Source organism: Microcebus murinus, chromosome 7 (genome assembly GCF_040939455.1).
Source record: "Microcebus murinus isolate Inina chromosome 7, M.murinus_Inina_mat1.0, whole genome shotgun sequence".
Classification (NCBI taxonomy): Eukaryota; Metazoa; Chordata; class Mammalia; order Primates; family Cheirogaleidae; genus Microcebus; species Microcebus murinus.
Genome location: NC_134110.1, coordinates 2,701,077 through 2,728,724, shown reverse-complemented (window position 1 = coordinate 2,728,724; position 27,648 = coordinate 2,701,077). Strand labels below are relative to the sequence as shown.

At 38.4% G+C, this 27,648-nt stretch overlaps 1 protein-coding gene across 2 annotated transcripts in view; it reads left to right on the top strand.

The window, feature by feature from the left end:
- The window catches only part of ADAMTSL3 (ADAMTS like 3), a 283,266-nt gene that overhangs the window by 135,136 nt on the left and 120,482 nt on the right, over positions 1-27,648 (top strand). For both annotated transcript variants that reach the window (XM_012751691.2, XM_076004699.1), the window contains exons 8-9: positions 15,663-15,737; positions 22,362-22,519. In XM_012751691.2, the coding sequence (XP_012607145.2) occupies positions 15,663-15,737; positions 22,362-22,519 (233 nt within the window). The remainder of the gene's footprint in view (positions 1-15,662; positions 15,738-22,361; positions 22,520-27,648) is intronic.

Here is a 27,648-nt window from a genome sequence, read left to right as displayed (position 1 = left end):
TCTTTTACATGGAGAAGCGATTGTGAACTCCCGACCTCTTCATGAACTGCCTTCACACAATAACATTCATATCCCTTTAGAGCCTTGTATCATCTGTGCTGCCATCTGTCCCTCATTCCCTAATCTCCAGTCACTCGGGCTTTCCGGAAGATTCTAGAATGCTGTGTGCCTTGGCACCCACCCATCCCTGTGCCTGAAGCATGTTTCTCCCCCCTCTTAACATGCCTCCTCTTTCTCAACCTTGGGCACTAGTATCTCCTCCTCAGAGCGGCTTTCTTTGCCTACTCTGCCTAATGTAGGCCTTTCTTGTTTCTGTGTAGTTCTGGGTTAGCTTTTATTTGAAAGAAGTAATTATTTCGTTTATTCGTCTGTTTAGTTTGCCTCTCCCATTAGTAGGCTTTGCAGGAGCAGGCACCACGTCTGTCCTGTGCACCATCTTATTCCCAGTGGTGGTGTGGGGCTGACCACGTGACAGGAGCTCAATTAATGTTGAGCAAATGGATGGATGGCCTTCGCTGGAGACGATTCTGCCTGTTATGATTTCAGTGGGACTAAACGATGTTGTGCAATAGAACTGGACTGGAAGCCAAAGACAAGGGTAGTAACCTCAGCCTGGCCTTTAATAATCTGCAGTTTTAGGCAAGAAGCTTGGCTTTTTCATCTGCATAGTGAGAGTATTAGCCTGGACGATTTCTAAGACATCTTCTGACTCTGGAAGTCTATTAAGTATATCTGTGATTTATTCCTCATTAAAACAAAACAGATCTTTGAATTGAATGGAGGTTAGAGAAACAAGACCCCTGATCTTACATGAAGACGTTTTCCAAAGTTTCGATGAAAAGCTTTCACAGAGATGGCTTGTCTTTAGTCATCAAGGGCCCAGGAAGTTTTATATAGACTACAAGGGTGAGGTGGTATGAAGTCTCCTCTTATACCCCATGAGCTGCTCTCTGGTTATCTTTTTACTTGCTGCTCTCACTACCTCCATGGAAGGGTTTGTGTTTGTGCACTGACCTCCTCATTGGCATGTGAGCCCCTCAAGGGCCTCTCACACGTGGCGCAGTACCTGGTAGCCGGTGTGTTCTCAGGAAAGGTGTGTTGACTCGGCTTGCACAGGACCGAAGAGCCCACCTAGACCAGCATCCCCATGGCAGCTGTTCCTGGACTGTGAATTAAAGCAGGAGCCATCTGCTGGCAGCTGAGCCCTGTAGCACCTGGGGTCTCCCAGGAGACCTGACACCCACTAGCCAGATGAGGGTGCTGGGTTTATTAGTTATAAAAGTTGTCAGGACCATAATAGTAACAGTGGCTTCTGGAGCTTGTATGCTTATAGTGTGCCAGGCACCATGCTAAGTGTTTGCATGTATGACATTATTTATTCCTGCCCTACTCCCACCAGGTAGGTACTATTGTGACCTCCCCATTTAACAAATGGGGAAATGGGCTCTGTGAAATTAAGTGCCTCGTTTAAGGTCTCACAGCTAGCAAGTGGCCAAGATGACCCTGACTTCAGAGCCCATGTGCTTAGCCACCCTCCTGAACTATCTTCCACTGGCAGCCAGATGGGTGTGAGGTGAGACATGCACGAGGCCTAAAATGCTGGGGAAGAACAAAGGTAGCATGGAAATGGAATCAGAGAGAAGCAAGGGCTTCCTCAGCTGGCCTGCCCTAGAGATCTTCTCGGCAGAGCTTGGCTTCATGGTTTCTAACCCAGCAGCACTCCAGGGTCACTTGGGTACCTTGCCCATGTTCTAATCCTCAGGCCCCACCCTGAAATTTAGATTGCATCTAAAAAGTCAAGAGCTTGGGGAGGATGAAATGCTCATTGCCTTGTGACTCTGCAGTGGGGCATTGGAGCTGCAAAGTAGAAGTGTTGGCCAAAAGCACTTATCAGAGCCACCTGGGAAGTCTGGTAATCTACAACTGCCCTGATTCTCCCCCAGAAATTTCAGGGTGGGACCTGAGGATTAGAACATGGGCAAGGTACCCAAGTGACCCTGGAGTCCTGCAAGGGCTCAAGGCTGAGGACACTGTTTTGCAGATTCAGCAGTCAGAGACTTCCGTGATGTAGCTCAACAGCTCAGGGCGGGATGGAGGGATGGGAATCCATTTTCAGCTCGCAGCTGGTTGTTCTCACCAAGGCAGATCCCAACTGTGTTCCTTCTCTGCTTTGTAAAAAAATGATTGCTGTTAATTTCCTACTTTTACATTTTCTACTTTTGCTCAGTGGCACATTTCAGTTTTTCTCACTTGCATCTGCAAAGGTGCTGCACAGACAGTCCTCCAGCTGCAGCATCAGTGCAGCTATGCAGAGACAGTCCCTTCTGTCACCTTCCAATTCCCTGGCTGCCCCCACAGAGTGACAGAGGAACTTGAAGCAAACTTGATTACCCTACTTTAGAAAAATCATCAGCCCTGGTTCTGTACAATGCCACACAAGGTAACTGCCTTTAGTGTAAGTGATGCCAAATGGTTATGAGTGTGTAAGGGTATAACAAACACTATATATATATATATTTTTTTTTCCAGTTTACAAAATGCTTTCATGCCTATGATTTCATTTTAAAGGAATGCATTCCTTTAAAATAAAGTATATGATTTGCAATTTCCCCATAGGTTTTAATTATTATTAGCATTTATTTAGATGCTTTTCACTTTTCTTCCTTTTTTTTTTGAGACAGGGTTGATCTCACTCTGTTGGCCAAGCTGGAGTGCAGTGGCACGATGTCATAGCTCACTGTAACCTCACACTCCTGGGCTCAAGCGATCCTCAATGTAACCTCGCACTCCTAGGTTTAAGTGATTCTCCTACCTCAGCCTTCCAAGTAGCTAAGACCACAGGCACGCAGCCTTGCCTGGCTAATATTTTAAAGAGTTTTTTGTAGAGATGGGATCTCACTGTGTTACCCAGGCTAGTTTGAACTCTTGGCCTTAACCTCTTACCTTAGCCTCCAAAAGTGCTGAGACTACAAGTATGAGCCACCACACCCAGCCACTTTTATTCCTTTTTAAAAAACAACTTCAGTCCTTGGGAATGGTGTGTGTATGTGTGTGTGTGTGTGTGTGTGTGTGTGTGTGTGTGTGTATTTGAACCTAAAATAGCAGAAGGAGAAAAGAAATGCAATGTCAAAAAAAGTAACATGAAAAATACTTGACAGAAAATTTTGTTCAGAAAAAAAAAGCACAACCAACTAAAAAGGACATATACCTCTCTGCAAAAACCAAAACCAATAAAAAAGTGGGGGTGAGGTTGTCAAAGTGAGAATAGCTAAGACATCTTCTTTGTTGTATTTCCTTGGAATGTGTATATGTAGGTTGGTGAGTTCTAGTTGGACTTCATAGCGAAAATATAATGGTCTGATATAAATTACAATCCTTCTCGGCTGAAACTAATGTTTATTGATTAGTTAATATTGTGTGGACAATTTATTTCCTGTACATCTTGCTACTTAGCAAAGCTGTGATCTGCAGCAGGAAATGAGACATAGAAAAAATATGACAGAACAGCTGGACTTGAGCATTTATGTGTGGGAGGGAAAGTCAGTGAAAGCAAACTCAATCTGAGGTCAGTGCAGTGATTGCAAAATCAAACAAGTGAAACCCATAAAATGAAAGTCTATAATGAGCATACTTGCGATGGGTGAGTTTGAGTTTATACAGTGCAACTTGGTTCATAGCAGAATGGTTTAAGAATGTAGTTTTTTGTTCAGACCCTGGTTCTACTGCTCAGGAATTCTGTGTTCTTGGGCAAGTCACTTTAAACTTGCAAAATTTCAATTTTCTTAATTGTAGAAATAGGTTTTCATTAGAATGAATGAGGTAATTTGTCTCAAGTTACTTACCATGATGCCTGGGGGCATAGTAAGTGCTCAACATGGTTTTAATAACAACTTATACTTACCCAGCCCCTAGTGGCTGCCACGTTGTGTCCTAAGCCCTTTGCATGTATTACCTCATTGAATACTCACAATAACCCCTTGGAACAGGTATTCTTATTATCCTCATTTTTTTCAGATGTAACCAGGGCACAGAGAGGGTAAGCAACCTGCCCAAGGTCACACAGCAATTGTAGGTGGCAGTGTTGGCCTTCCAACCCAGGTTGCCTGGCTCCAGAGTCTGTGATCATAACCACTATTCCCTATGGCCTCTCCCAGCAGTTCACAGAGTAAAATAATGCAAATGGCATTTAGAGAGTGAAAAGAGGGAGCCCTGGAGGATGGCAAAGTGAGGAGCAGTAACCCCACATTTCAGGTAGAAGGTTCTGGAATAATTCCAAACAATGAAAGTGTTGGGCAGGAACCAGTTACCACCATGAACAGCAACAGCAAGGCGCCAGACATGGGCCTGCTGTCGTCAACACTAGGGTGGGGCAGAGGAGAAGCCTTTTGTCCATCTGACATGTTTTTAACCGACAGAATTTCAAAGCAAGCCGGAATCAGACCTGCTTGGCAGTGCCATCTGCATTCTCGTGATAGGTTGTTTCAGGTATCGATCCCACGCCTGTACTGAGGCGCATGCGCAGCCTGCTCCGGCTGTACCCACGTGGCTGCCCCTCCGCCGTGGTCTCCAGATCCAGCTCCCGCCCCAGGCTGAGGGGGATTTACCAGGAGGCCATTTATCTGGGATTAAGTGGCCCATGCTAACAGGCAGGATAACGAAAGTATGGGTAGCTGTATTTAAATCAGAACTGGTAGAATTTTAGGTGAAAAAAGTAACTAAAGTGAGTATTTTATGTCCATTGACAATCAAAAAGCAAATGGTCCAAAGATTTTGTGACTTAAATACCATTACATCAAAATATGTAAAGAAAAAAAATCCCTGTAGGTATATAAGAAGAAATTCAAATAAGTAAAACTGGTATGAGAGACTTTAATATATTTAAGTCAATGAAAATTGCATATAGAATCTGTACAATGTAATTATTAATGTCACATTAATAGGTATGTATTGAGCAGTGTATGTTAAGGGAATATACCTTCGTCTCAAGTCAATTTGTGGACCATTTACGAAAACCGATTCTATGCTAGCCTGCAAAGGTTAAAAAAAAATCCCCAATAAGGCAGCAACTACCAGGAGATGCCTCGCCCTGCAGCTGCGCCCGTCTGCTTCCTGCCCTCTTCCATGACCGAGGCACAAGTGTCTGTCTTCCTTCCCAGGGCTGATTACTCCCTCCGTCTGTGGTCTCATTCCATCCTCCTCTCTGTCCTCAGAGAACTCACTCCACCCACCATCCTCTCTCTCCTCTCTCTGTTTCCTGTCAGGTTTAAACATGGCTCGGTCTGTCTCATCTGAAATAAAAGCATCATCCAAAAAACATGTATGTGTATGTACATATATAAATATACATTTATGTATATATGAGCACATGTATTTATATACATATATAAAAATATATATATGAGTATATAATTATATATATTTATTTATTTTATTTTTTTATTTTTTTTTATTTCGGCATATTATGGGGGTACAGATTTTAAGGTTTCAATAAATGCCCATTCCCCCCTACCCCCACAAGTCTGAGTCTCCAGCATGACCATCCCCCAGATGGTGCACATCTCACTCATTATGTAAGTATATACCCACCCCCCTCCCACGTGCCCAATACCCTATTACTGTAGTACCTATGCGTCCACTTAGGTGCTGTTCAGTTAATACCAATTTGCTGGTGGGTATATGTGGTGCTTGTTTTTCCATTCTTGGGACACTTAGTAGTATGGGTCCCAGCTCTAACCAGGAAAATATAAGATGTGCTATATCACTGTTGTTTCTTAGAGCTGAATAGTACTCCATGGTATACATATACCACATTTTATTAATCCATTCTTGGATTGATGGGCACTTGGGCTGTTTCCACAGCCTTGCAATTATGAATTGTGCTGCTATAAACATTCGAGTGCAGGTGTCCTTTTTGTAGAGTGTCATTGGATCTTTTGGGTAGATGCCCAGCAATGAGATTGCTGGATCAAATGGTAGATTCACTTGTATCGCTTTAAGGTATCTCCATATTGCTTTCCACAGAGGTTGAACTAGTTTGCAGTCCCACCAGCATTGTAGGAGTGTTCCTCTCTCTCCGCATCCACGCCAGCATTTATTATTTGGAGACTTTTTGATAAAGGCCATTCTCACTGGAGTTAAGTAATATCTCATTGTGGTTTTGATTTGCATTTCCCTGATGATTAGAGATGTTGAGCATTTTTTTATATGTTTGTTGGCCATTCTTCTATCTTCTTTAGAAAAGTTTCTGTTCAAGTTCTTTGCTCACTTTTTAATAGGGCTATTTGATTTTTTCTTGCTGATTTTTGTGAGTTCTAAGTATATTCTAGTTATCAGTCCCTTATTGGATGCGTAGGATGCAAAAATTTTCTCCCATTCTGTAGGTTGTCTGTTTACTTTCATGACTATTTCTTTGGCTGTGTAGAAGCTTTTTAGTTTGATCATGTCCCATTTATTTATTTTTGTTGCTGCTGTGATTGCCTTTGGGGACTTCTTCATAAACTCTTTGCCTAGGCTGATGTCTAGGAGAGTGTTTCCAACATTTTCCTCTAGAATTTTAATAGTTTCATACCTTAGGTTTAAGTTTGTTATCCAGCGTGAGTTGATTTTTGTGAGAGGTGAAAGGTGTGGGTCCTGCTTTAGCCTTCTACAGGTGGCTATCCAGTTTTCCCAGCACCATTTATTGAAAAGGGATTCTTTTCCCCGGCGTATGTTTTTGTCTGCTTTGTCAAAGATTAGATAGCTATATGAGGATGGTTTTATATCAGGATTCTCAGATATGTTCTACTGGTCAATATTTCTATTTTTGTGCCAATACCAGATTGATTTAATTACTACAGCTTTGTAGTATAGTTTGATATCTGGCATATTAATACCTCCCATTTTGTTTTTGTTGCCTAGGATTGCTTTTGATATTCGGGGTCTTCTTTGGTTCCTTATGAAGCGTAAAATTATTTTTTCTATATCTGTGAAGAATGCTGATGGGATTTTAATAGGTATTGCATTGAATCTGTAGATCAGTTTGGGTAGTATAGACATTTTAATGATGTTGAGTCTGCCGACCCACGAGCATGGTATGGATTTCCATCTGTTTACATCCTCTGCTATTTCCTTCCTCAGTTTTTCATAGTTCTCCCTGTAGAGGTCTTTTACCTCCTTGGTTAAGTATATTCCTAGGTACTTTAATTTCTTTGTTGCTATTGTGAAGGGAATTGAGTCTTTGATTTGGTTCTCAATTAGATTCTTGTTGGCGTATATGAATGCCTCTGATTTCTGTGTATTGATTTGTATCCTGAGACTCTACTGAATTCATTTATCAGTTCCAGGAGTTTCTTAGTTGAATCTTTGGGGTTTTCTAGATATAATATCGTATCATCAGCAAACAGTAAAAGTTTGATCTCTTCTGCCCCTATTTGGATACCTTTAATTCCATTTTCCTGTCTAATTGCTGTAGCCAGGACTTCCAGCACTATGTTGAACAGAAGTGGAGATAGTGGGCAGCCTTGTCTGGTTCCAGTTCTAAGTGGGAATGCTTTCAATTTTTCCCCATTCAGTATGATGTTGGCTATGGGTCTGTCAAATATGGCTTGTATCATTTTTAGGTATGTCCCTTCTATGCCTATTTTCTTAAGTGTTCGTATCATGAAAGGATGTTGAATTTTGTCAAAAGCTTTTTTCTGTATCTATTGAAAGAATCATGTGGTCTTTGTTTTTGCTTCTGTTTATGTGGTGAATTGCATAAAACATTTTCTTCATATATATTGTGTGTATAAATGTTTTAACATAACTACATTTCCAGCTACCACACTCATCTTTCACCTACCCTTTCCTGCCAAGTTTGAAAAAATGATTTATACTTGGTATCTCTAATTTTTCATCATCATTTATTCCTTAAATCTTAGCCTCCTGTGCCTGCTACTTAGATGAAAGTGCTGTTACAAAGCTCATTAACCACCTCTCCACTGCTTCCTGCAAAAGGCGCTTGCCAGTCCTCACCCACAGAGCACTTAGTGCTGTCGCCTGCCCTTCTCAACATCCTCTACCTCGCGGGGTTCTCCTTCCTCTCTGGTCAGAGCCAGGCCTGTGCCTTCTGCAGCATGGTGAGGGAACGCTGTCAGTGTTGTGACGGTGGACCACTCCTCTCTCCCTGCCCCTTGTGACCTGAGCCTTCCCTCACCCTGCCCGGTGTCGGTGCTGGCCGATACGTGGCTCACAATCCAGTGATGTCAGCATCACATGAAAGCGGCTAGTCAGGCACATTTTGGGCTCCACCCTAAACTACTGGATCAGAATTTCTGTGAGTAGGGCAGGAATCTTTGTTTTAATAAGTTTTCTAATGTAACAAGTTTATCATATGTATGATAAAACATTTGGGAGGTACTGCACTGTAAAAGTATGCAGAGACTTCTACAGATATATCAAACTTGGTTCCAGTTTAGAAGATTTAAAACTGTATAGTAGAGATTACTTTTCCCGTAATCTAAGGATGTTAAGCCCTTAAGAGGGGTCCCCTTGTAGGATGTCCCCAGTTCCCAGCCTTGCCAGCTGCCCTACACTGTTGCCTTTCCCCTCAAGGATAACAGAGTGGGCAACTCTGTCCAGCAGAACATTTTCCCCAAACTTGAGCTATTTAGACTAAAATAAAATGCCAGGGGTTCTGGTGTGAGAGGTTTCACTAAAGTGTATAATTGTCAATGGGATGGTGGTTACAAGACACAGACACACGTGTGTGTGACAAATGCTTCTCAGAGGTAATACAGCCCAAATTCACAAAGATTTTGCAAGAAAGTGCTAAGCCCAATTGGTTTGCCCAAATAGGTTTCGAACTCTTGACCTCGAGCAATCCTCCTGCCTCAGCCTCCCAGAGTGCTAGGATTACAGTTAGTTGTGAGCCACCATGCCCAGCTAGCCACATAGGTTTTCTTTAGCTCAGGAAAGATTTCTAATTTATGTGTATTTTCAAAACAATTTTTAACATATATATAGCATGCTATATGTTTATTGTAGAAAATATATAATATTTAGGCAAAGGAAAAGAAAATGATAAATATTTCATGTAATCAATCACACTGCTGAGAGATTGTACTTGTCATCATATTAGTAGTGTGTATCCTTCCTGTGCTGAGGATGAAGTGTTTGGATGTATAGTATAAATAATTTATATTTTGAAATGCAGACATGCTATCTGTAAAAATTTCAAAGGGCACAAAAAATATATAAAGTAGAAAGTAAGTCACCCTCTACCCCAAAATTCCTAACCACTTCTAGTCTTTAAAAGTATAAATCCTTGTTTCTGAACTTCCCTCACTTCTCTGAAAAAAAGAAAAAATAAATAAAAAATAAAGAAAAAAGTAAAAAATAAAAAAGTATAAATCTTATTAATAGTTTATATTATAGATATTTGGTATGCCTATGTGTGTGTGCACTTCCCACACAATATAATACAGACCTTCCATGCAAAATGTATGCTTTTTATAGGTATACAGAATTAATCATTAGATATAAATGTTTTTACAACTTACTTTTATTCACTGAGGTTTTTTGCCTATCAGTTCTCATAAGTTGGCTTGATTTTTTTTTTTTTTTTTGAGACAGAGTCTCGCTTTCTTGCCTAGGTTAGAGTGAGTGCCATGGCGTCAGCCTAGCTCACAGCAACCTCAAACTCCTGGGCTTAAGCAATCCTACTGCCTCAGCCTCCCGAGTTGCTGGGACTACAGGCATGCGCCACCATGCCCGGCTAATTTTTTATATATATATATTAGTTGGCCAATTAATTTCTTTCTATTTTTTATAGTAGAGACGGGGTCTCGCTCAGGCTGGTTTTGAACTCATGACCTTGAGCAATCTGCCCGCCTCGGCCTCCCAGAGTGCTAGGATTACAAGCGTGAGCCACCGCGCCCGGCCTAGTTGGCTTGATTTTTAAAAATGATAACACAGGAGGACATACCATAATTTATTTAACCAGACCCATAGCTTTTAGATTTTCTCTCAGTTTTGTGCTTTTAGTTTTTAAATATACTGCTAATTTCTTCTCCATCTTTTCATAATCTTCTTGATATTTTAAGCTATTTTTTCTGTGAACTATTTGTGTTTGTTTTTCTGATTTATTTGTAAGCACTTTTATATATTAAGGAAACTCTTTGCTGATAATTATAATGTTTTCTATCTTTGACATTTAATTCAATTTTTATTTCAAATGAATTAATCTTTCCCTTTGATTTTTAAAGGCATTTTAATGTCTCTAGAGAGAGACTTAAATATTCTTTTTGTAGTTTATTGCCCATTTTTTAAAAAAGTTCTTTCCAAGATATTCCATCTTTTTTCTTGCTATTGCAAATGGTACATTTTCTTCTATTATATTTCCAAATGATTATTGTTGGCATTTCTGAAAGATACTAATTTTTAATATTAATTTCTCCCTGATTTCTAATGCTTAGACTATTTTTTCTTGCCTTATTACCTTGGCAAATCTCCCTAAAAATCTTAAATCAAAAGGTGATAACTAATATCTCATCATTTCCCCAATTAAATAGGAATATTTCTAATGTTTAAGCATTAAGCATATTTAATCATGATACTGGCATTTTTAAATCATGCTACAAACATTTATCTTATTGTATATACAGAATTTTTATAAGGAATAACTATTGAATTTTACTAAATACTGGAAACTTATTGAAATTATATGATTTTTCTACTTTGGTCTTTAATATGATAAATGACATCCATATATTTCCTAATTTTGAATGACACTAGCATTTCTTAAGTGAATTCCATTTGGATGTAGTACATAATTATTCAAATTTACTATTAGATTCTCTTTTAACCCTTTGCACTCAGATGTCAAGTGCAACTTGACAGGGTTACCAAAAATTATAGAGATTCAAATTACTCTTTGAATGTATCAATAATTTGAAATATTAAAAAATACAAATAAATAAGTTTGTATGAAAAGAAACTCCAGTTTTTTATTCTACTGCTGTGCTTTGTAAAATCTGGGGTATTTAAAAAATTAAATCCTGAGTAGAATAAAGGAATTGAGAAAAAAAGCGAGTACAAAGTGTTAAAATATTTTATTTAGGAATTTGGTTTTAGGTAAACACTAATTTCATTGAAATGTGTTTTTTTTCTCCCAAATTATTTCATGTAAAATTTTCAAGCATACATATAAGTTGAAATAATAACTACTGTACATGTTCTACCTAGATTCAGTAAATATTTAACATTTTGTTATATTTGTTCTATAGGCATGCGCCACCATGCCTGGCCAATTTTTTTTTCTATATATATTAGTTGTCCAATTAATTTCTTTCTATTTATAGTAGAGACGGGGTCTCCCTCTTGCTCAGGTTGGTTTTGAATTCCTGAACTCGGATGATCCGCCCACCTCGGCCTCCCAGAGAGCTAGTATTTCAGGTGTGAGCTACCGCTGCTGGTCCTTAATTTTCTTTTAATGTATAAATACCTACTCTTCTCTTTTTTTTTTCCTTGAAATTTATTTGTTGAGGACACTGTTAATTTATCCTATAGACTTCCCCATAGTCTACGTTTTTCTAATCATATCCCCCTGTTATGGTTTGACATGTTCCTGTGTTGTGTCCCCTACATTTCCCTTAAATAGGTGGTTAGACCTAAAAGCTTGATCATGTTCAGGTTGGATGGTTTGTTTAGGCAAGAATACTTTAGGGTTGGTGTTATATACTCCTATTATATCATATTGGAAAGCACATAATAGTATGGTTTTCTCTCTTTTTGTGATACTTTAGCCACTGAAGATCAATGCTGAAATGGTGATATTCTGTCAGTATTTCATGTATGGGCTGAGATAGTTCTATAAAGAGAGACTTTCCCCCATCAACTATTTAGTTCCCTTGAAATATAGTTTGTATCAAAAGGCATGATAAATGCATTATTCTTTTCTTTATTTATAAATGTGCAAAACAATGAGCTGGTCGCTAGCATCCTCAAAATGTGACCAGTGTTTTTTTTCAAGTATTATAATAATATAAACCTATGATTTTAAACATGTTTCATGTGATTCACTCCATTGCAATTATTATTCTTATTAATGTTCAAATTGTTAACATTTCTGCCCAGCTGGGGACTCTTCATGTTGACTCTGAGTCCTTTGGCATGACTCAGTTGTCTTTGCTTTTGTTGTGCTACAGTGTTCAGTATCATCTTGTTTATTTTCTGACCCAAACGTGGATTGACCCATTTCTCTAAGAAATCATGGTTGTTTTTAGTGGGAAATGGTGTTTGGAGGCACATTATCAGTGCAAACAATGCTCACTGCTACTGAGTTAGCTTTTCTTTTATTTTTAGGAGACAAACTAGGGAATAAATACTAGGGTGTATATTTTATATAATATTTAATAAATAACATGTGTGTATGATGTATGTACACACACAGATGTGCAATACTGTATATTAATGTACTATGTAGTAGTATGTTAAGTATACTTATATAATATATAATATATAACATTGGAATATGTAAAATATAATTAAATATATATAATTAAATATTAACTAAAAGTTGGGAAAGCAGTTTATTTAATGTCAGAATACTTCCTGAACTTTTTTGTATTACAATAACTTTTTTCTTCTTGAATTTTAAAGTAGTCATGTGGTCTATAAATAATGATATTTTTAATCTTTTCTTTCCAGTATATATTTCTGTAAGTTTTCCAGCTACATTAAGAAGGACCTCCAGAACAGTGTGGAAAAATAACAGTGATGATAACCCTTTTTTTGTCCCTGTCTTGAGATGGGAATGATTCTGATGTTGCACTGTTGAGTCTGCCCATGGCTTCTGAAACTCTTTGTCAAGTTGAGAATGTTTCCTTCTTATCCCTGGCTTTAATTGGAATTTTAACACAAACCTTTTTATAGTCATTGGAATTACCATACCATTTACTTTCTTTGATCTGTTAACATAATCTGTTGTATTAATATATCTTCTAATGTTGGATCATTCACTTTTATAATATATTCTATTTAGTCAAGTTGTGCAGTATTAGTATTTTCTATCCATAGTCACAATTAAATTTGGCTCATGTATTTATTTTTGTGCTGTCTGTGTTTTGTTTAGGCATCAGAGTTCTGTGGCTGTATATCATTAACTGGCAACCTTCCATTCTTCCTGTTACCTAGAACCTACCTGTTTGCTTAAGGTTCTGCAGAACTCATGCAGCAAAACCTTTTGGCCCTCATCCTTTATTTTCTTTTTTCTTTCCTCTTCTTTTTGATAAAAAAAGTTTGTAGCTTTTAAAACATTTATTTAAGTAACTCATCAGTGCATTTCCATTATAGAAAAGTAAAAAAAAATATACATCTATGTTCTCCCACTCATTCCCCAATTCTCACTTCCCTTCCCAGAGGTAAACACCATCAACACTTTGGTGAAAACCCTTCCATGCATTTAAAAGATTAAAAATTAAATTCCACTATTTTATTTACTATAAACAAATATACAGTACTATGCATTTACACACTATATTGTGTATACAGTTTCATCTGTACATTTACACACTGTCTGATGCAATACCTGTGTATATTGCTATAAATTACATATACACAAGAAAGCAATACTCAAACATGTATACTTCTACAATAGAATTATGCCATATGAATTACCATATGAATTTTTTAAATTGTGGCAAAATATACATAATATAAAATTTACCATTTTTAAGTGTATAGTTTAGTGGCATTAAGTTTATTCACATTGTTGTAAAACCATCACCACCGTCCACCTCCAGAATGTTTTTCATCTTGTAAAACAGAAGCTTTGTACCCACTAAAAAGTAGCTCCACACTCCCCCCTCTCCCCAACCCCTGGTAACCACCACTCTACTCTCTATTTCTATGAACTTGACTATTCTAGGTACCTCATATAAGTGAAATCATGCGATATTTGTCTTTTTGTGACTGGCTTATTTCACTTAACATAATGTCTTCACAGTTCATCTGTGTTGTAGCATGTGCCATATTTCCTTCCTTTTAAAGGCTGAATAATATTCCTCTGTAGGTATGTGCCACATGATATATATTTGTTCATCCATGGACAGACACATGGATTGCTTCCACCTTTCGGCTATTGCGGATAATGCCACTGTGTTCATGAGTGTACCCCTGTCTGTTTCTGTTCTTGCTTTCAGTTCTTTTGGGTATAAACCCAGAAGTGGAATTGCTGGATTAGATGGTAATTCTATATTTAATATTTTGAGGAAATGCCATATTGTTTTCCATAGTAGTTGTATCATATTACATACACACCAGCAGTTCATAAGGGTTTTAGTTTCTCCACATCCTTGCCAATACTTGTTATTTTTGTTTGTTTTGTTATATTTTATAATTGCCATCCCAAAGGGTATGAAGTGGTATCTCATTGTGGTTTTGTCTTGCATTTGCCTAATAGTTAGCTATATTGAACATTTTTATATGTTTATTGGCCATTTGTATATCCTCTTTGGAGAAATGTCTATTTAAGTCCTTTGCCAATTTTTTTAATTGGGTTGTTTGGTGTTGTATAAAGTTGTAGAAGTTCTTTAAATATTCTAGCTAGTAACCCTTTATCCAATTTGTGATTTGCAAATGTTTTCTCCCATTCTGTGGGTTGCTTTTTCACTCTGTTAATAGTGTCCTTTGATATAGAAAAGCTTAATTTTTATGTATCTTTTTGCATTTTTTCCTGTGTTTTTGGTGTCATATCTAAGAAATCATTGCCCACGTACATTGTTTTTTAACTTGTTTTTTTACAGTCATCTATATATGTATTGGCAATATTTCCACATCAGGTCACATAGCTTCTTACCATTACTTTTGTCAGTTGCAGAGTATTCCTCAGTATGGATATACTCGTTTATTTATCTCTCCCATATTGATGGGCATTTAGGTAGAGTTCATTGTTTCCTTTTACATGTATATATTAAAAACAAAAAAAAAATCTGGAAAGGACATTCATCAAAGTGTTAGAAGTGATGTTCTCTGGTAATAGGATTAGAAATAGTTTCATTTGTCCTTTTGTTTATCTGTGTTTTCTAATTTTCAATAGTAAATGTGTTTTTTTATTTAATAAAAACTTATAGATGACTCAGAAATATATAGACATCCTGTACTCCACCAGTTTCACTGCGGAAAGTGTATTCAAAAAAGTTATTCTAAGTTAAACAAAAAACAACACCTGCTCTACGTAATTCATATCATTGATATGTTCTGGAATCATTTAGAAACAGACAATGTTCAGATAGGGGATAGTGAAATAAAATTTCATATATGAACCTAGATTATTATGTGGACAGAAAAATTAGCTTATCAGAATTTGTAACAGCATGAAAACACATCCATGAGGACCAGGATTTTAACTAGGCAATTATCCAGGCCAGGGGTCATGAAACTTTCCTGTAAAGGGTTATGTAGGACAGTATTAATAAATATTTCAGGCTTTGTGAGCTATATTGTCTCCATTGCTACTAAACTCTGCCTTTGTGGAGCAAAAACGCCCTTACACGTAGTTGGTGCTTTCCAGATGTTTTTTGACTGTTAGATGTATGTAGTGAAGGGCACTGCAGATGCTCCAGGATTCACTGACCTGCTCATTTTCACGATTCTTTAGTGTACGAATTTTACTATTAATACCTCTGTCTTCTGTTCTTTCCTAGGAGAAGAGAATGTAATTGCTGTTCCTTTGGGGAGTCGAAGTGTGAGAATTACAGTGAAAGGACCTGCCCACCTCTGTAAGTAAAATTTAATCTTAACATTTTTAAACTTCCTGAACATTTAGTTAGCTAAAAACACCAAACTAAACCAACCAACAAAAAAACCTTTCTCCGAGTTAACAGGTAAGAAGACACATTTCTCAGGGATCTTGCCCATTACTCTGAAGCAGTCTATATCACCAGGGACATTGTCTACGCTGTAACCTGGATTTTTCTGTTCTCATGCCCTCATGGAAAACATACCTGTTTGGGATTAATCCCCTCATGGGAGCAGGGAAATGAACTGGAACTGCCAGCATTTGCCTCCTTCCCTGCCAAGGTCTCCTTGTGGCCACTGGCAGGACTTTCTTAGTTGTGGGCAACAGGAAATGGCCTGTGCCAGACTGACCCTCCAAGCAAGGTCCATTGAATCAAAGCTACATACTTGCCTTTTCTTTTTCCTGGACCATCATCTTAAATTTTTAAATCATAAGAATTTTTCAGAGCCAGAGGCATCTCACATTTTTGGTAGCTTTTAAGAGTGTGTGTGTGTGTGTATGTGTGTGTGTATTTTGGATCCAGAACTATTATTTCAGCCAGAAATGTCCTTTGAGAAATGTTTAGAACAAAATGTTTAAACAAAAATGTTCAAGATCACCATCAGATTAAAATCTTGAGGGAAAAAAAAGAAATGCTATACTGTAGTACATTATGATCCAAATTAGGGGAATAAGAGAATATTTTTGTGACAGTGAAGATATACAATTATTCAATAGCCCTTTTTTACCCTTAACATCATCGTGTAATTTATGAGTAAAAGAGTGACTAATTTTTAAAATAAAATTACTAAATGTTTACAGCCATATAATGTTCACTTCATTCAAGGTTTTCTTTGCAGTGAAGCATCAAAACATTTTTTTAAATTTCTCTTTTAAATGGCTTCAAAGCCCACTGCTCTAGATGAGAACAAATCTTCATCCTTATGAATACTAACTTGATTTTTGGAAATAGGTAAAATCATTCAGATCCAGATTTTCTAAATCATTTAATCACATTGTAAAATATCTTGGATTCAAAAATGTGAAGTGTTGAATATTCATAGCAGCATTATTCATAGCAGCCACCAAGTGGAAACAGCTCAAAAGTCCATTCAACTGTTGAATGAATAATAAACTGTGACTTATGTAAAATATTATTTGGCTATGAAAAGGGAGATAAAATGCTGATAAGCTGCTACATGGATGATCCTTGAAACATCATGCTCAGTGCAAGAAGCCAGTCATAAAAGGCCACATAGTATATGATTCCATCTCTAAGAAATGTCCGAAGTAGTCAGATTTGTAGAAGTAAAAAATAGATTGGTGATTGCCTGGTTAATGGGTCTGGAGTTTCTTTTGGGGGTGACAAAAATGGTCTAAGTTTAGATCGTGGTGATGGCTTCACTCTATGTATATACTGAAACATTAAATTACACATTTTAAATGAGTGTAGTTTATGGCTTATGAATTATATATCAAAATGATGTTTAGAAAAAAAATACAGTGAGTTGGCCTGATATTCTTGTGATATTAAAGGCAATTCCCCCAAATTAAGCTCGAAAAATAGTTAAGTTATAAAAACAGAATAAGTAAACAGTGAACAGAGTAAGACAAGATGAATACTTTGAGGCAAAAATTCATTTACATGGGTGTATGTTCTGGCATATTCAACATAACTACACTCAAGACAGACAGTCTTCCAAGAATAGGGCTCAAAAATTTTCCCCTTTTTCCAAAAGTGACAGATCTGTTACTTGGAATATTTCCCCTTCTGAACAATCTCACAGTTGGCACTAGATGTGTTTCTAAAAGTTATCCTTCTTTACTGATGAATAGAACTGGCTTTATTTACAAAGGGTTTAGTTAACATATCTGAATAGCTAAATTTAGAAGCAGCTTTATTTTCTTAATCTATCCAACTGTTTTCTTAATTTTTATTTCTAAAAGATATTTCTGAAATGAAGCTTATTTTATAGTAATAAATCTTTCTTTTAATATCCATATTAACTATAACTCTCCAGTAATGAGGATCCCTGCAAAAGACATTTTACTGTAACAAAACTTCAGCATGAAATGTGTTTGACTAGTAATAAACTTGAGAAGCCAAGATGCCATAAACTGAAAGCCTCCATTTCATTTGGAAGAATATTTTTTCTTCTAAGTCCTGTCTGATGACCGTATGCAGAGATATATATATGTAATATGAGAACTGTGCATGATGGCCAATCAAAGGGTATTGATGCTGTATGAAATGAACATTTACTATAAATATGTAGCTCTACTGTAGCATAATTCTGATGTATGGTTAACCACATTAGCTGTGCTAAATGCTTATTGCACGTTGACCTAATAGTGTTTCTGTGGCCTTTAGAATTTAAGGAGGCCTCTTGGGGATGGTGACCATGACCCTGCCCGTTTTGAAAGACCTGATACTTCTCAATGCAAGCCCTTCAACTAGAAGCAATTAGAAACATTCATCATCTTCCTAGTCATCATTGCTTTTAAAAATAGCTAGTATGAATTAAAATATTTAAAGGCATCATTAGAGACTTGAGTTGGGGATACAAGAAGGTCTTGACTTCTGATTCTACTTTTCACCCTTTTTGAGGATACCTATCATGTCTTCCCCAACACTTCCTCCCCTCCCCTCCACCTCCCATTCCTCACTCTCCCCAACCCTTGGAATTCTAAGCCTGGAGAGGAGAAAGAATGTGGGCAGAGAGGAAGAAGGTTGATACTCTCTTCCCTCAACAGTGGTGTGTTTGTAGTTGTCCTGGGGTCTCCCAAGCACTAACCACTTTCCCGCAGGAACCACAGAGGGATCATGAAAGCTCTGAGAACTGAAGGGCGGTGTGTGCAGCTCTCGCTAGCTGTGCATCTTACGTTGTCCCAACATGGGGCTGCAGTAAATGTATGAAGATGGTAGAAATTAATAAAAAGTTAACAAAGATATCCATAAGTCCTTGTCCGAATTGCTGATTGAAAAATCACAAACTCCTTTTCTGTCATTTGTTTTAAGCAACACAGGCATTAAGGAGAAGCAAGTTTGCCACCAATAAAAATGACAACTTTTAAAGAACTGCATTGGCCTCCACCTCACTGTGGATTCAGCATAATGTCTTTGCTAATCCTAATTATCAACATTGTCTGCCTCCAACTCAGCCTTCCTCAAATCGCATCACCCACTCTGACTCTGCTTACTCATTTACACAGTTGAGGTCAAAGCACCTGCTTTCTACCTGTCATGCTAGATATGCAACCAGTGTTTGTGTTCTACAAGCTGGAAACCTGTTGAAATAAATGAAATAAAGATATTTTATAATAAGCATAGAGTTCAGTGGAGAAGAAGAGCAGTTTGGGTAATTTGCATGCACTTGAAAATTGTTTTTGCTGCTTGTGTTTTTATATCCTTGTCACTGAAAATCTTAGACACTGTTGAAATAGTAGAACAGACTCTATATTAAAAACAAACACCAAAACCAAAGTAATAGAAATGCCGGCCTTTGGTTTAGGGGATGGATGTCATAGCAACTGGTCTTTCCTTCCTCCCCGATTGCCTTCCCAGATTCTTACATCCCCTTCCTCATCTTTGCATCCTGATGAAACTTGGAAAGCTGCGCTCCAGAATGTTAGCACAGTGGTAAAGCAACTACCACCCAACACAGACGTGGAATCCATTGCACACTATGTGAATTTAATCAAGCCATTTCAGCCTCAGTCTCAGTCTGAGAGCCTGGTGTTGTGCATGCCTTCTGTGAGGATGGACTGTGTCCAGCTTCATTTTGTGTTTTGCAGTTGCTCTAATGCTCACTGTTTTTTCTCCTTTACTTTAGAGACCTGATTCATCCAGTGTAGGGCCCACTTACTATCTCCAGTTCTCCATCTCATTTTTACTGACAACTCAGTTTATAACACTCAGTTTTATATCTTCATTGGAACTAGGAAATGAATTTAATTTCACACTTTCCAAAAATCTACTGTGGTCACGGAGATCGGGGCCAAAGTGGTTGAGGTTTTGTGTGCCTGAAAGTAGCCAGAATTTTCTCCGACCACTAATGACTCCTCCAGACCAAGTAGCTCTTGTCCAGCCTTTGAATTTTCCCAGAAAAGTTCCCAGCCTGCCTGTCAGGGATAATCAGGGATGTCTCCTAATGCCTGTTATGCAGTCTGTCCAGGGCGCTTGAATTCCTGCAGCTGCTCCAGTGGCAGAGAAAATCCAGCAGATGAAAATAGCCAAAGCCCAGCAGCACATGGATCGAAGCTCCCTGATGCCAGACCATGTTGTCGCATTTTATCAGCTTTCCAATTTTAAGTTTGAAACTGAGCGGAGTCTTGGTTGTGTTGTGTCCTTTGTTCTGGATTTTTAGTGACTGGTACAATACCATTAAATCAAGTGTAGATTTCAGAGTAGTTTGACATGAAAGATTGTCCACTCTGACTTCTCATGTCAGAAATGAGGCAATGAAAACCCAAGACAGAAGTTAGAGAACGAGCTGGGGCCAGACACGCAGGTGCCCCAGCACCTACCTGTGTATTTTTATATTGTCTCTCAACCTCAGACCAGGTCTACTAACTATGGTGACACTTACAAAATAAAAAAATGAAAAGAAAGGAGGAAGAAAGAAAGAAATTTAAATAAACAGAAATGCTATTTTGTTCAAACTGTGGGCAAACATTTTTTTCTGTAGATCTTAAAAGCACTTCTGTTCACATAAAAGCAAATTCAAATAAAGGGGCATGGCCAGACGTGGTGACTCATGCCTGTAATCCTGGCACTCTGGGAGGCCAAGGCGGGCAGATTGCTCGATGTCAGGAGTTCAAAACCAGCCTGAGCAAGAGTGAGACCCCATCTCTACTATAAATAGAAGTTAATTGGCCAACTAAAATATATAGAGAAAAAATTAGCCAGGTGTGGTCCGCACGCCTGTAGTTCCAGCTACTCAGGAGGCTGAGGCAGAAGGATTGCCTGAGCTCAGGAGTTTGAAGTTGCTGTGAGCTAGGCTGATACCACAGCACTCTAGCCCAGGCAACAGCGTGAGACCTTGTCTCAAAAAATAAATAAATAAAAATAGAAAAGTAGGAGGTGGCAGCATGCATTAGGGAGATCTTTGTGTCAATGGAATGGTTCCATATTTTGATGGTGGTGGTGTGTGATAAAATGGCATCAAACTATACGCACACATTGCACCAATGTCAGTTTCCTGGTTTTGATATTGTACTGTAGTTTCATAAGATGTAATCATTGGGCAAAGCTGGATGAAGTCCAAAAAACCAAAATCCAAACCACTCCAATGAACATGTCGACACTTTGAGCATCATATTAACATTCTAAAAGTTTTGTATTTTTTTTTTTTTTTTTTTTGAGACAGAGTCTCGCTTTGTTGCCCAGGCTAGAGTGAGTGCCGTGGCACCAGCCTAGCTCACAGCAACCTCAAACTCCTGGGCTCGAGTGATCCTTCTGCCTCAGCCTCCCGGGTAGCTGGGACTACAGGCATGCGCCACCATGCCCGGCTAATTTTTTATATATATATTAGTTGGCCAATTAATTTCTTTCTATTTATAGTAGAGACGGGGTCTCGCTCTTGCTCAGGCTGGTTTTGAACTCCTGACCTTGAGCAATCCGCCCGCCTCGGCCTCCCAAGAGCTAGGATTACAGGCGTGAGCCACAGCGCCCGGCCAAAAGTTTTGTATTTTGGATTTTTGTGTTAGGGATACCCAACCTGTACAAGACTCAGGAAGATGCACCAGTGTCTACATGTTGAAAAGGTAGAATCTTTAGGGGCACTCGACTTGGTCATAAATATCTCTCAGCACGTTTGAGCAAACCTTGGTCCTCTTGGGTGGTCCATCCCTGTAACCCATGGGGTCTGGGGAGAGAATGGCAATAATATGTGTTTGACATAGTTTTTGCTGATACATTTGATGTGATATATATATATATATATATATACATATATATATATATATATATATATATGGAGTTTCATGATTCGTTAGTGGCTGGTTTTTTGTTTTGTTTGTTTTTAATTTCAGATGGTCTTGATTTGAACATGTTACAGTTTGGGAGAAAACAAAATATCCTTATGGTTATTTCTTTCCTGTGGTAAATTATATATAAAATAAAATTTACCATTTTAACAAAAAAAAACTGGATGAAATTTACACAGGACCTCTCTGTATTATTTTTGCAACTTTCTGTGAGTCTATAATTATTTCAAAATAAAAAGTTTTGTTTAAAAAAAGCAAATTTGAAATTCACTGTGGTTTTGTCTAAATAAAAGACTAGGCTTAAGACTTCTGAATAGGTAATAAAGTGAGTAAACTTAGCTTTACTTTGAGTATTAGTTACATCGTGAGCAAATATAAAGAAAGGTTTTCCCTTTATAGAAATTGATACAAAGAATTGAGCAGACCTATTTGGGCCTACCACCCTGTTAGCTCCTTTTTACAGGAAACTGAAAATCTGACATACCTGTTCTACTAAGATGAGTCAGTGTTTGTAAACAGAATGGTTATTTTGATATTGCATTGATAGCATATACTGATATCGGACTTAGTAAAATGTGTTTTGAAATAAAATGCCTTTGAGATAGTGTCTTATTTGAATTTTATTTTTTAATTTTAGTTATTGAATCCAAAACCCTTCAAGGAAGCAAAGGAGAGCACAGCTTTAGCAGCCCTGGAGTCTTTGTTGTAGAAAACACAACAGTTGAGTTCCAGAGGGGCTCGGAGAGACAAACCTTCAAGATTGCAGGACCTCTGATGGCTGATTTCATCTTCAAGGTAGGGTCATCCTCTTCAGAAACTGCATGCCTCTGAAGCTCAGAACATGTTGATTTTAAAAACGGTAAGTTTGTTTAGCAGGAGGTCATCAACAATTGTTTCTAGATAGTGCAGATATCATTAATGCTTCCATCTTGGCAATTGTTACCTAAAATTGCTCATCACTTTCAAGTTTCTGCTCCTAAACCCTGACAGTTAATAAACAAACTTCACTTTTGTAGAGGAAACATTGATTTTTGTATTTATAATCTCTAGTTGCTGTGTTTAGTTGTGTTTTTAAAGAGATAGTGCCTGATTACGTCACCAGAGTTGGAATGCAGTGGCTATTTACACGCCCAAGTGATGTTGTCTTACAGCCTCAAACTCCTGGGTTCAGAGGATCCTCCAGACTCAGTCTCCCAAGGAGCTGTATTCAGTTTTAAACTCCTGGATGGAGTTCACTGAAAATGGCTAGTGGTTAAACCTGCCATATCCTAAGCCCAAATTGTATCACTGCATGTCTTCTCCTTGCAAAGGAATACAGAGAGGACCGAGGCTCATTCCTCACCCTTCTTTAAGACCATTATCCTTAAGAGATATTTACTTCTACCTTCAGCCCTTAGAATATACAGCCTTGCAGTGGGCTGGTTTAAGATCAGGGGTTTCTTCCCCAGAGGTTTTATAATGGGTAGCTGTCATAAGGCACCCACAGAAGAACTCTTCTTCCTTGGAACCACAAGCCTGGATTCCCTCTCTGGGTAAGCCTGGAGCATCTTCCCTTACTCAGAGGACATGAAGTACAGTGGCCAGTATATTTTCAAGGTGATACAATTTGAAACTCTTGTGATACATTTGAAAATTCCTAAGAAATGAACAGAAGGGCTGGGCGCAGTGGCTCACGCCTGTAATCCTAGCACTCTGGGAGGCTGAGGCGGGTGGATTGCTCAAGGCCAGGAGTTCGAGACCAGCCTGAGCAAGAGCAAGACCCCGTCTCTACTCTAAATAGAAAGAAATTAATTGGACAACTAATATATGTAGAAAAAATTAGCCAGGCATGGTGGCGCGTTGCCTGTAGTCCCAGCCACTTGGGAGGCTGAGGCAGTAGGATTGCTTGAGCCCAGGAGTTTGAGGTTGCTGTGAGCTAGGCTGATGCCATGGCACTTACTCTAGTCTGAACAACAAAGCGAGACCCTGTCTCAAAAAAAAAAAAAAAAGAAAAGAAAAGAAAAGAAAAAGATAGCTCAGTGGGTGGTGGTTTTGCCCTATCCCTTTTCAGAAACTCATTCCAAAATGTAAGTAGAAGTCAAAACATAGCCATAATTGCCAGTGATATCTTCATGTATGGGAGGAAGTAAAACCCTCTATACTCTCAAAGAACTGTCTATGTCACACATACTAATTTGTCAAAGAATATTTGAGACATCAGAGTGTCAGCAGAGGAATATGTATAGAGCTACGTAAGAGTTGTGAGCTGATCCAGATTCCTGAGATCCAAATACAGCCTGCAGTGTGACCAGCCAAATGTAGTGTTTTGTTTTGTTTTTGAAACTTCAGATTTTAAACAGTCAACATTTTAAAATCAAGAGATTTGGACATTAAAATATCAGGGATTTTTTTCTGCTTCTCTTGAAAAATGGGAAAATCTGATTACTAGCTTGCATTTTACCATAGCAATAATTGGCTGCAGCTGGGTAGCAGCTGCTCTCTCATGGGGACACTCTCTGTCTACTTTGCCATGGTCCACACCACTCCCTGTTGCATCCTTAATGTTAAGGCGTATTTCTCAGTGCCATTCATCCTGCTTCAGGCTTTTAGACCATCTCCCTGGCCTCCATAAACATTTAAGCTTGTGATTTCTGTGTCAGATCCTTAAAACATTGACCCAATATTCTTAGACAAGTCACAATGTAAAAGGTTTTGGGGAAACCTTAATGTCATCTTTCTTTCTAGTCTCTCTCTGGTCTATTGTGGCATGAATTCTGTGCTTGTCTCACTCTCTTTAAGGCCTTCCTGTTTGATTCTCAAGTAGAAAATACACACACACAGTCTTTTTTCTCTTTTAATTACTACTCTGAGAATCTATGTTCTTCCAAGTCAATATAGAGGTCTCTGACTGAGTAGGAAACATGAGTACCATGATAGGAAGGGAGGAGGACCCACAAAGATTACTATTTCAGGATACTGTTTAGTTACAGTTGCAGCATAGATCTTGAAGATACATTGTGTATTGATACTATGTATAAAAACACACACACATACACACACTATATATTTCTATGAGTGAATATGTATATACTGCAGTCCCTAACCCCCAGGCTGCAGACTGTTAGGAACTGGGCCATGTCACTGCCTGAGCTCCTCTTCTCCCCCCCCCCATGGGAAAATTTTCTTCTATGAAACTTAGGAGCTGGGCCACATAGCAGGAGGTGAGCAGTGGTGAGCGGAGGGTGAGCAAGTGAAGCTTCATCTGTATTTACAGCCGCTCCCCATCGCTGGTATCACTGCCCAAGCTCTGCCGCCCCACACAGCCCCACCCCTATCTGTGAAAAAATTGTCTTCCATGAAACCAGTCCCTGGTGCCAAAAAAATTGGGGACCACTATGTGTATACACACACCTACATATGTATATGTGTGTACACATATTATTTTTTAATATTAGAAAGATACATGAAACCACTAAAAACAGTGGTGCTTTTAGAGGGGATAAATGTAATATCTAATTCTTAAAATAATTTTTAAAAAGAAGAATGCATTCACTATCACATGAATAATTAAAATTTATTTTACACATTCTTGCCCAAATTATGTATTAACCTCTTAAGAGAGTACATTTTAACAGCATTTTAAATGAATGCTGTCAGAACCAGTACTCAGGCCTCTATTTTCCTGCCTCTGAGGACCGCGTTGTTACTGAGATGAGGAGCTCTTTGCTTCCATCCGTCTCTTACTGACCCATCACACAACTGAGTAGTGGCTGTACTTTGAGTGGGAGGTTAAAATATGTGTGAGGTCACCGACGGTGTTCAGCCCTTTGTTTCTGCATTTCCTTCTGTCTCTTTCCATCCTGATCAACCAGAAGCAGCTGGTCTGAAAAATGGAAGACGTGGCTTCACCCCAAGAGGGAAGACGAAGTGGTGTAGACCAGCCAGCTTGTCACAGCTGTGGGCGTGCTGAGTTAGGTTGAGGCACACTCCTTCATGGAGTAGACCTTATTTCATGGGTTTCTAATAAATGTACTGTTGAAAACTACTATATTCTTATGTAGAGAGTAAAATATGTAGAGATCAATGAGATATTAGATTGTCTTGTAGTTACCTTTGCTCAGATTCTGACATTGAGCAACTCACTGTGCCAATAGGAAAAAATTTCTTTCTCCAACTCTTTTTAAGAAGCTATATTTTCATGGTTGGGACATCCTTGAAAATGACAGATTTCCTTTTTCCCAGTGCATTTCTCACCATGTACTCTTGCTTTTCTGAATGACATGTTTCTCATGGATGATCCTTGTCATGGTACTACTGTGCTAGGGGACGTCTGCATTAGGGCCCCTGGTGTGTTAGTTTGCTTCTTCAATAGGTGCATGCTGCCACCAGGTAGCAGCAGTGAGTTTTGACCAAGTACAATAGTTGATGCTATGTGCTTTGTTGATTAGATGGTGAGATAGGAACTATTTGTTCAGTGAGAACTGACTGAACATTTGCATCTGTGAGTAGATGTTTGTGAATATCAATTTTAAGTATATTCCCATGAGAGTATCTAATTTAAAAATGAAATGGCTTTGATAAAGGCATCTTTCTATGTGATTAATTTTTAGCTACTGCTGGTAAATTTGTCCCTCTTTTAAAACACACATCCGTCTTCAGGGGCAGTGGCATGGGAGCTTCTCTTCTTTATGGCCTGAAATCTTCATTTTTCTGACAGTTGTCTTCTTAGGGAATCATTTTTCTTCCATTCAGATATATTGTGTTTCTGCAGGAAGGTATTTTCTGATTGTTTTTCCACTAGTTCTCAGCTATGCAAGCTCTGTCTTCAGTTTCCTCCGGCCTCAGTTCTAGGTATCTTTTATGCTCTCTACCCACAGAGTCTCTTTTCTTCCTGGGAATTTACAACAGCATATCTGACTTATCCGAGAATGTGAGGATTTAAAATGCCTGTTTTCCTTTCTCTCAAAGAACATGTTACAGCCTTGCAATTTGGTGCAGGTAGTAGCTAAATTTATACATTCACAGGTATTTCAAAACATAGAAAGAAGCAGTTTTATAGTCAGTGCCTGCCTCAGTTTCCTGAGGCTGCTGTAACAGAGTACCATGACTGCATGGCTTAAACAACTGAATTCATTGCCGCACAGTTCTGGAGGCAAAGGATTGGTTCCTACTGAGGGCTGTAAGGGAGAATCTGTTTCATGTCTCTCCTAAATTCTTTTCTTTCTTCTTCTTTTTTTTTTTTTTTTGGTAGAGATAGTGTCTTATATGCTCCCTAGGCTGTTCTCAAACTCCTGGGCTCAAACAATGCTCCTGCCTTGACATCCCAAAGTGCTGGGATTATAGGTGTGCGCCCGGCCTGTCTCTGCTAAAGTCACAAGGCTCAGACATTCTCTCTTTGTTCTCATACCATCTCCTCTCTGCGCATGTCTGCCTCTGTGTCCAAATTTCCCCTTTTCATAAGGACACCACTCATATTGGATTAGAGCCCACCCTAATGACATCATCTTAGTTACATCTGCAAAGATCCTATTTCCAAATAAGATCATATTCTGAGATACTGTGGGCTGGGACTTCCAGTGTATCTTTTTGGGAAGGACACAGTTCAACCCATAACAATGCCAAAAGAAAAGAAAATTTACCTATTTCATCATGCCTCTCAGTTAGGATTCCATCTCTCCTCCTATTTGCCATTAATCCCAAAGGTAGAATATTGCATATTTTTCTATAATGTAGTCTATTAAGGGAAATTTCTTGGTTAAATCAATTCAAATACTGCTCTAGTAATTACCATAATTCACAGCTAAGTTATATGTATAAATGCATACATGCCATGAATAGCTTTATACTAAAAAAATTTATCCCACACATATTGGAAACTATTTTGAAGTGACCAAGCCAGGTAGTTGAATTTGAATTCATTTTCTTACCATTGCTATAAAACTCAT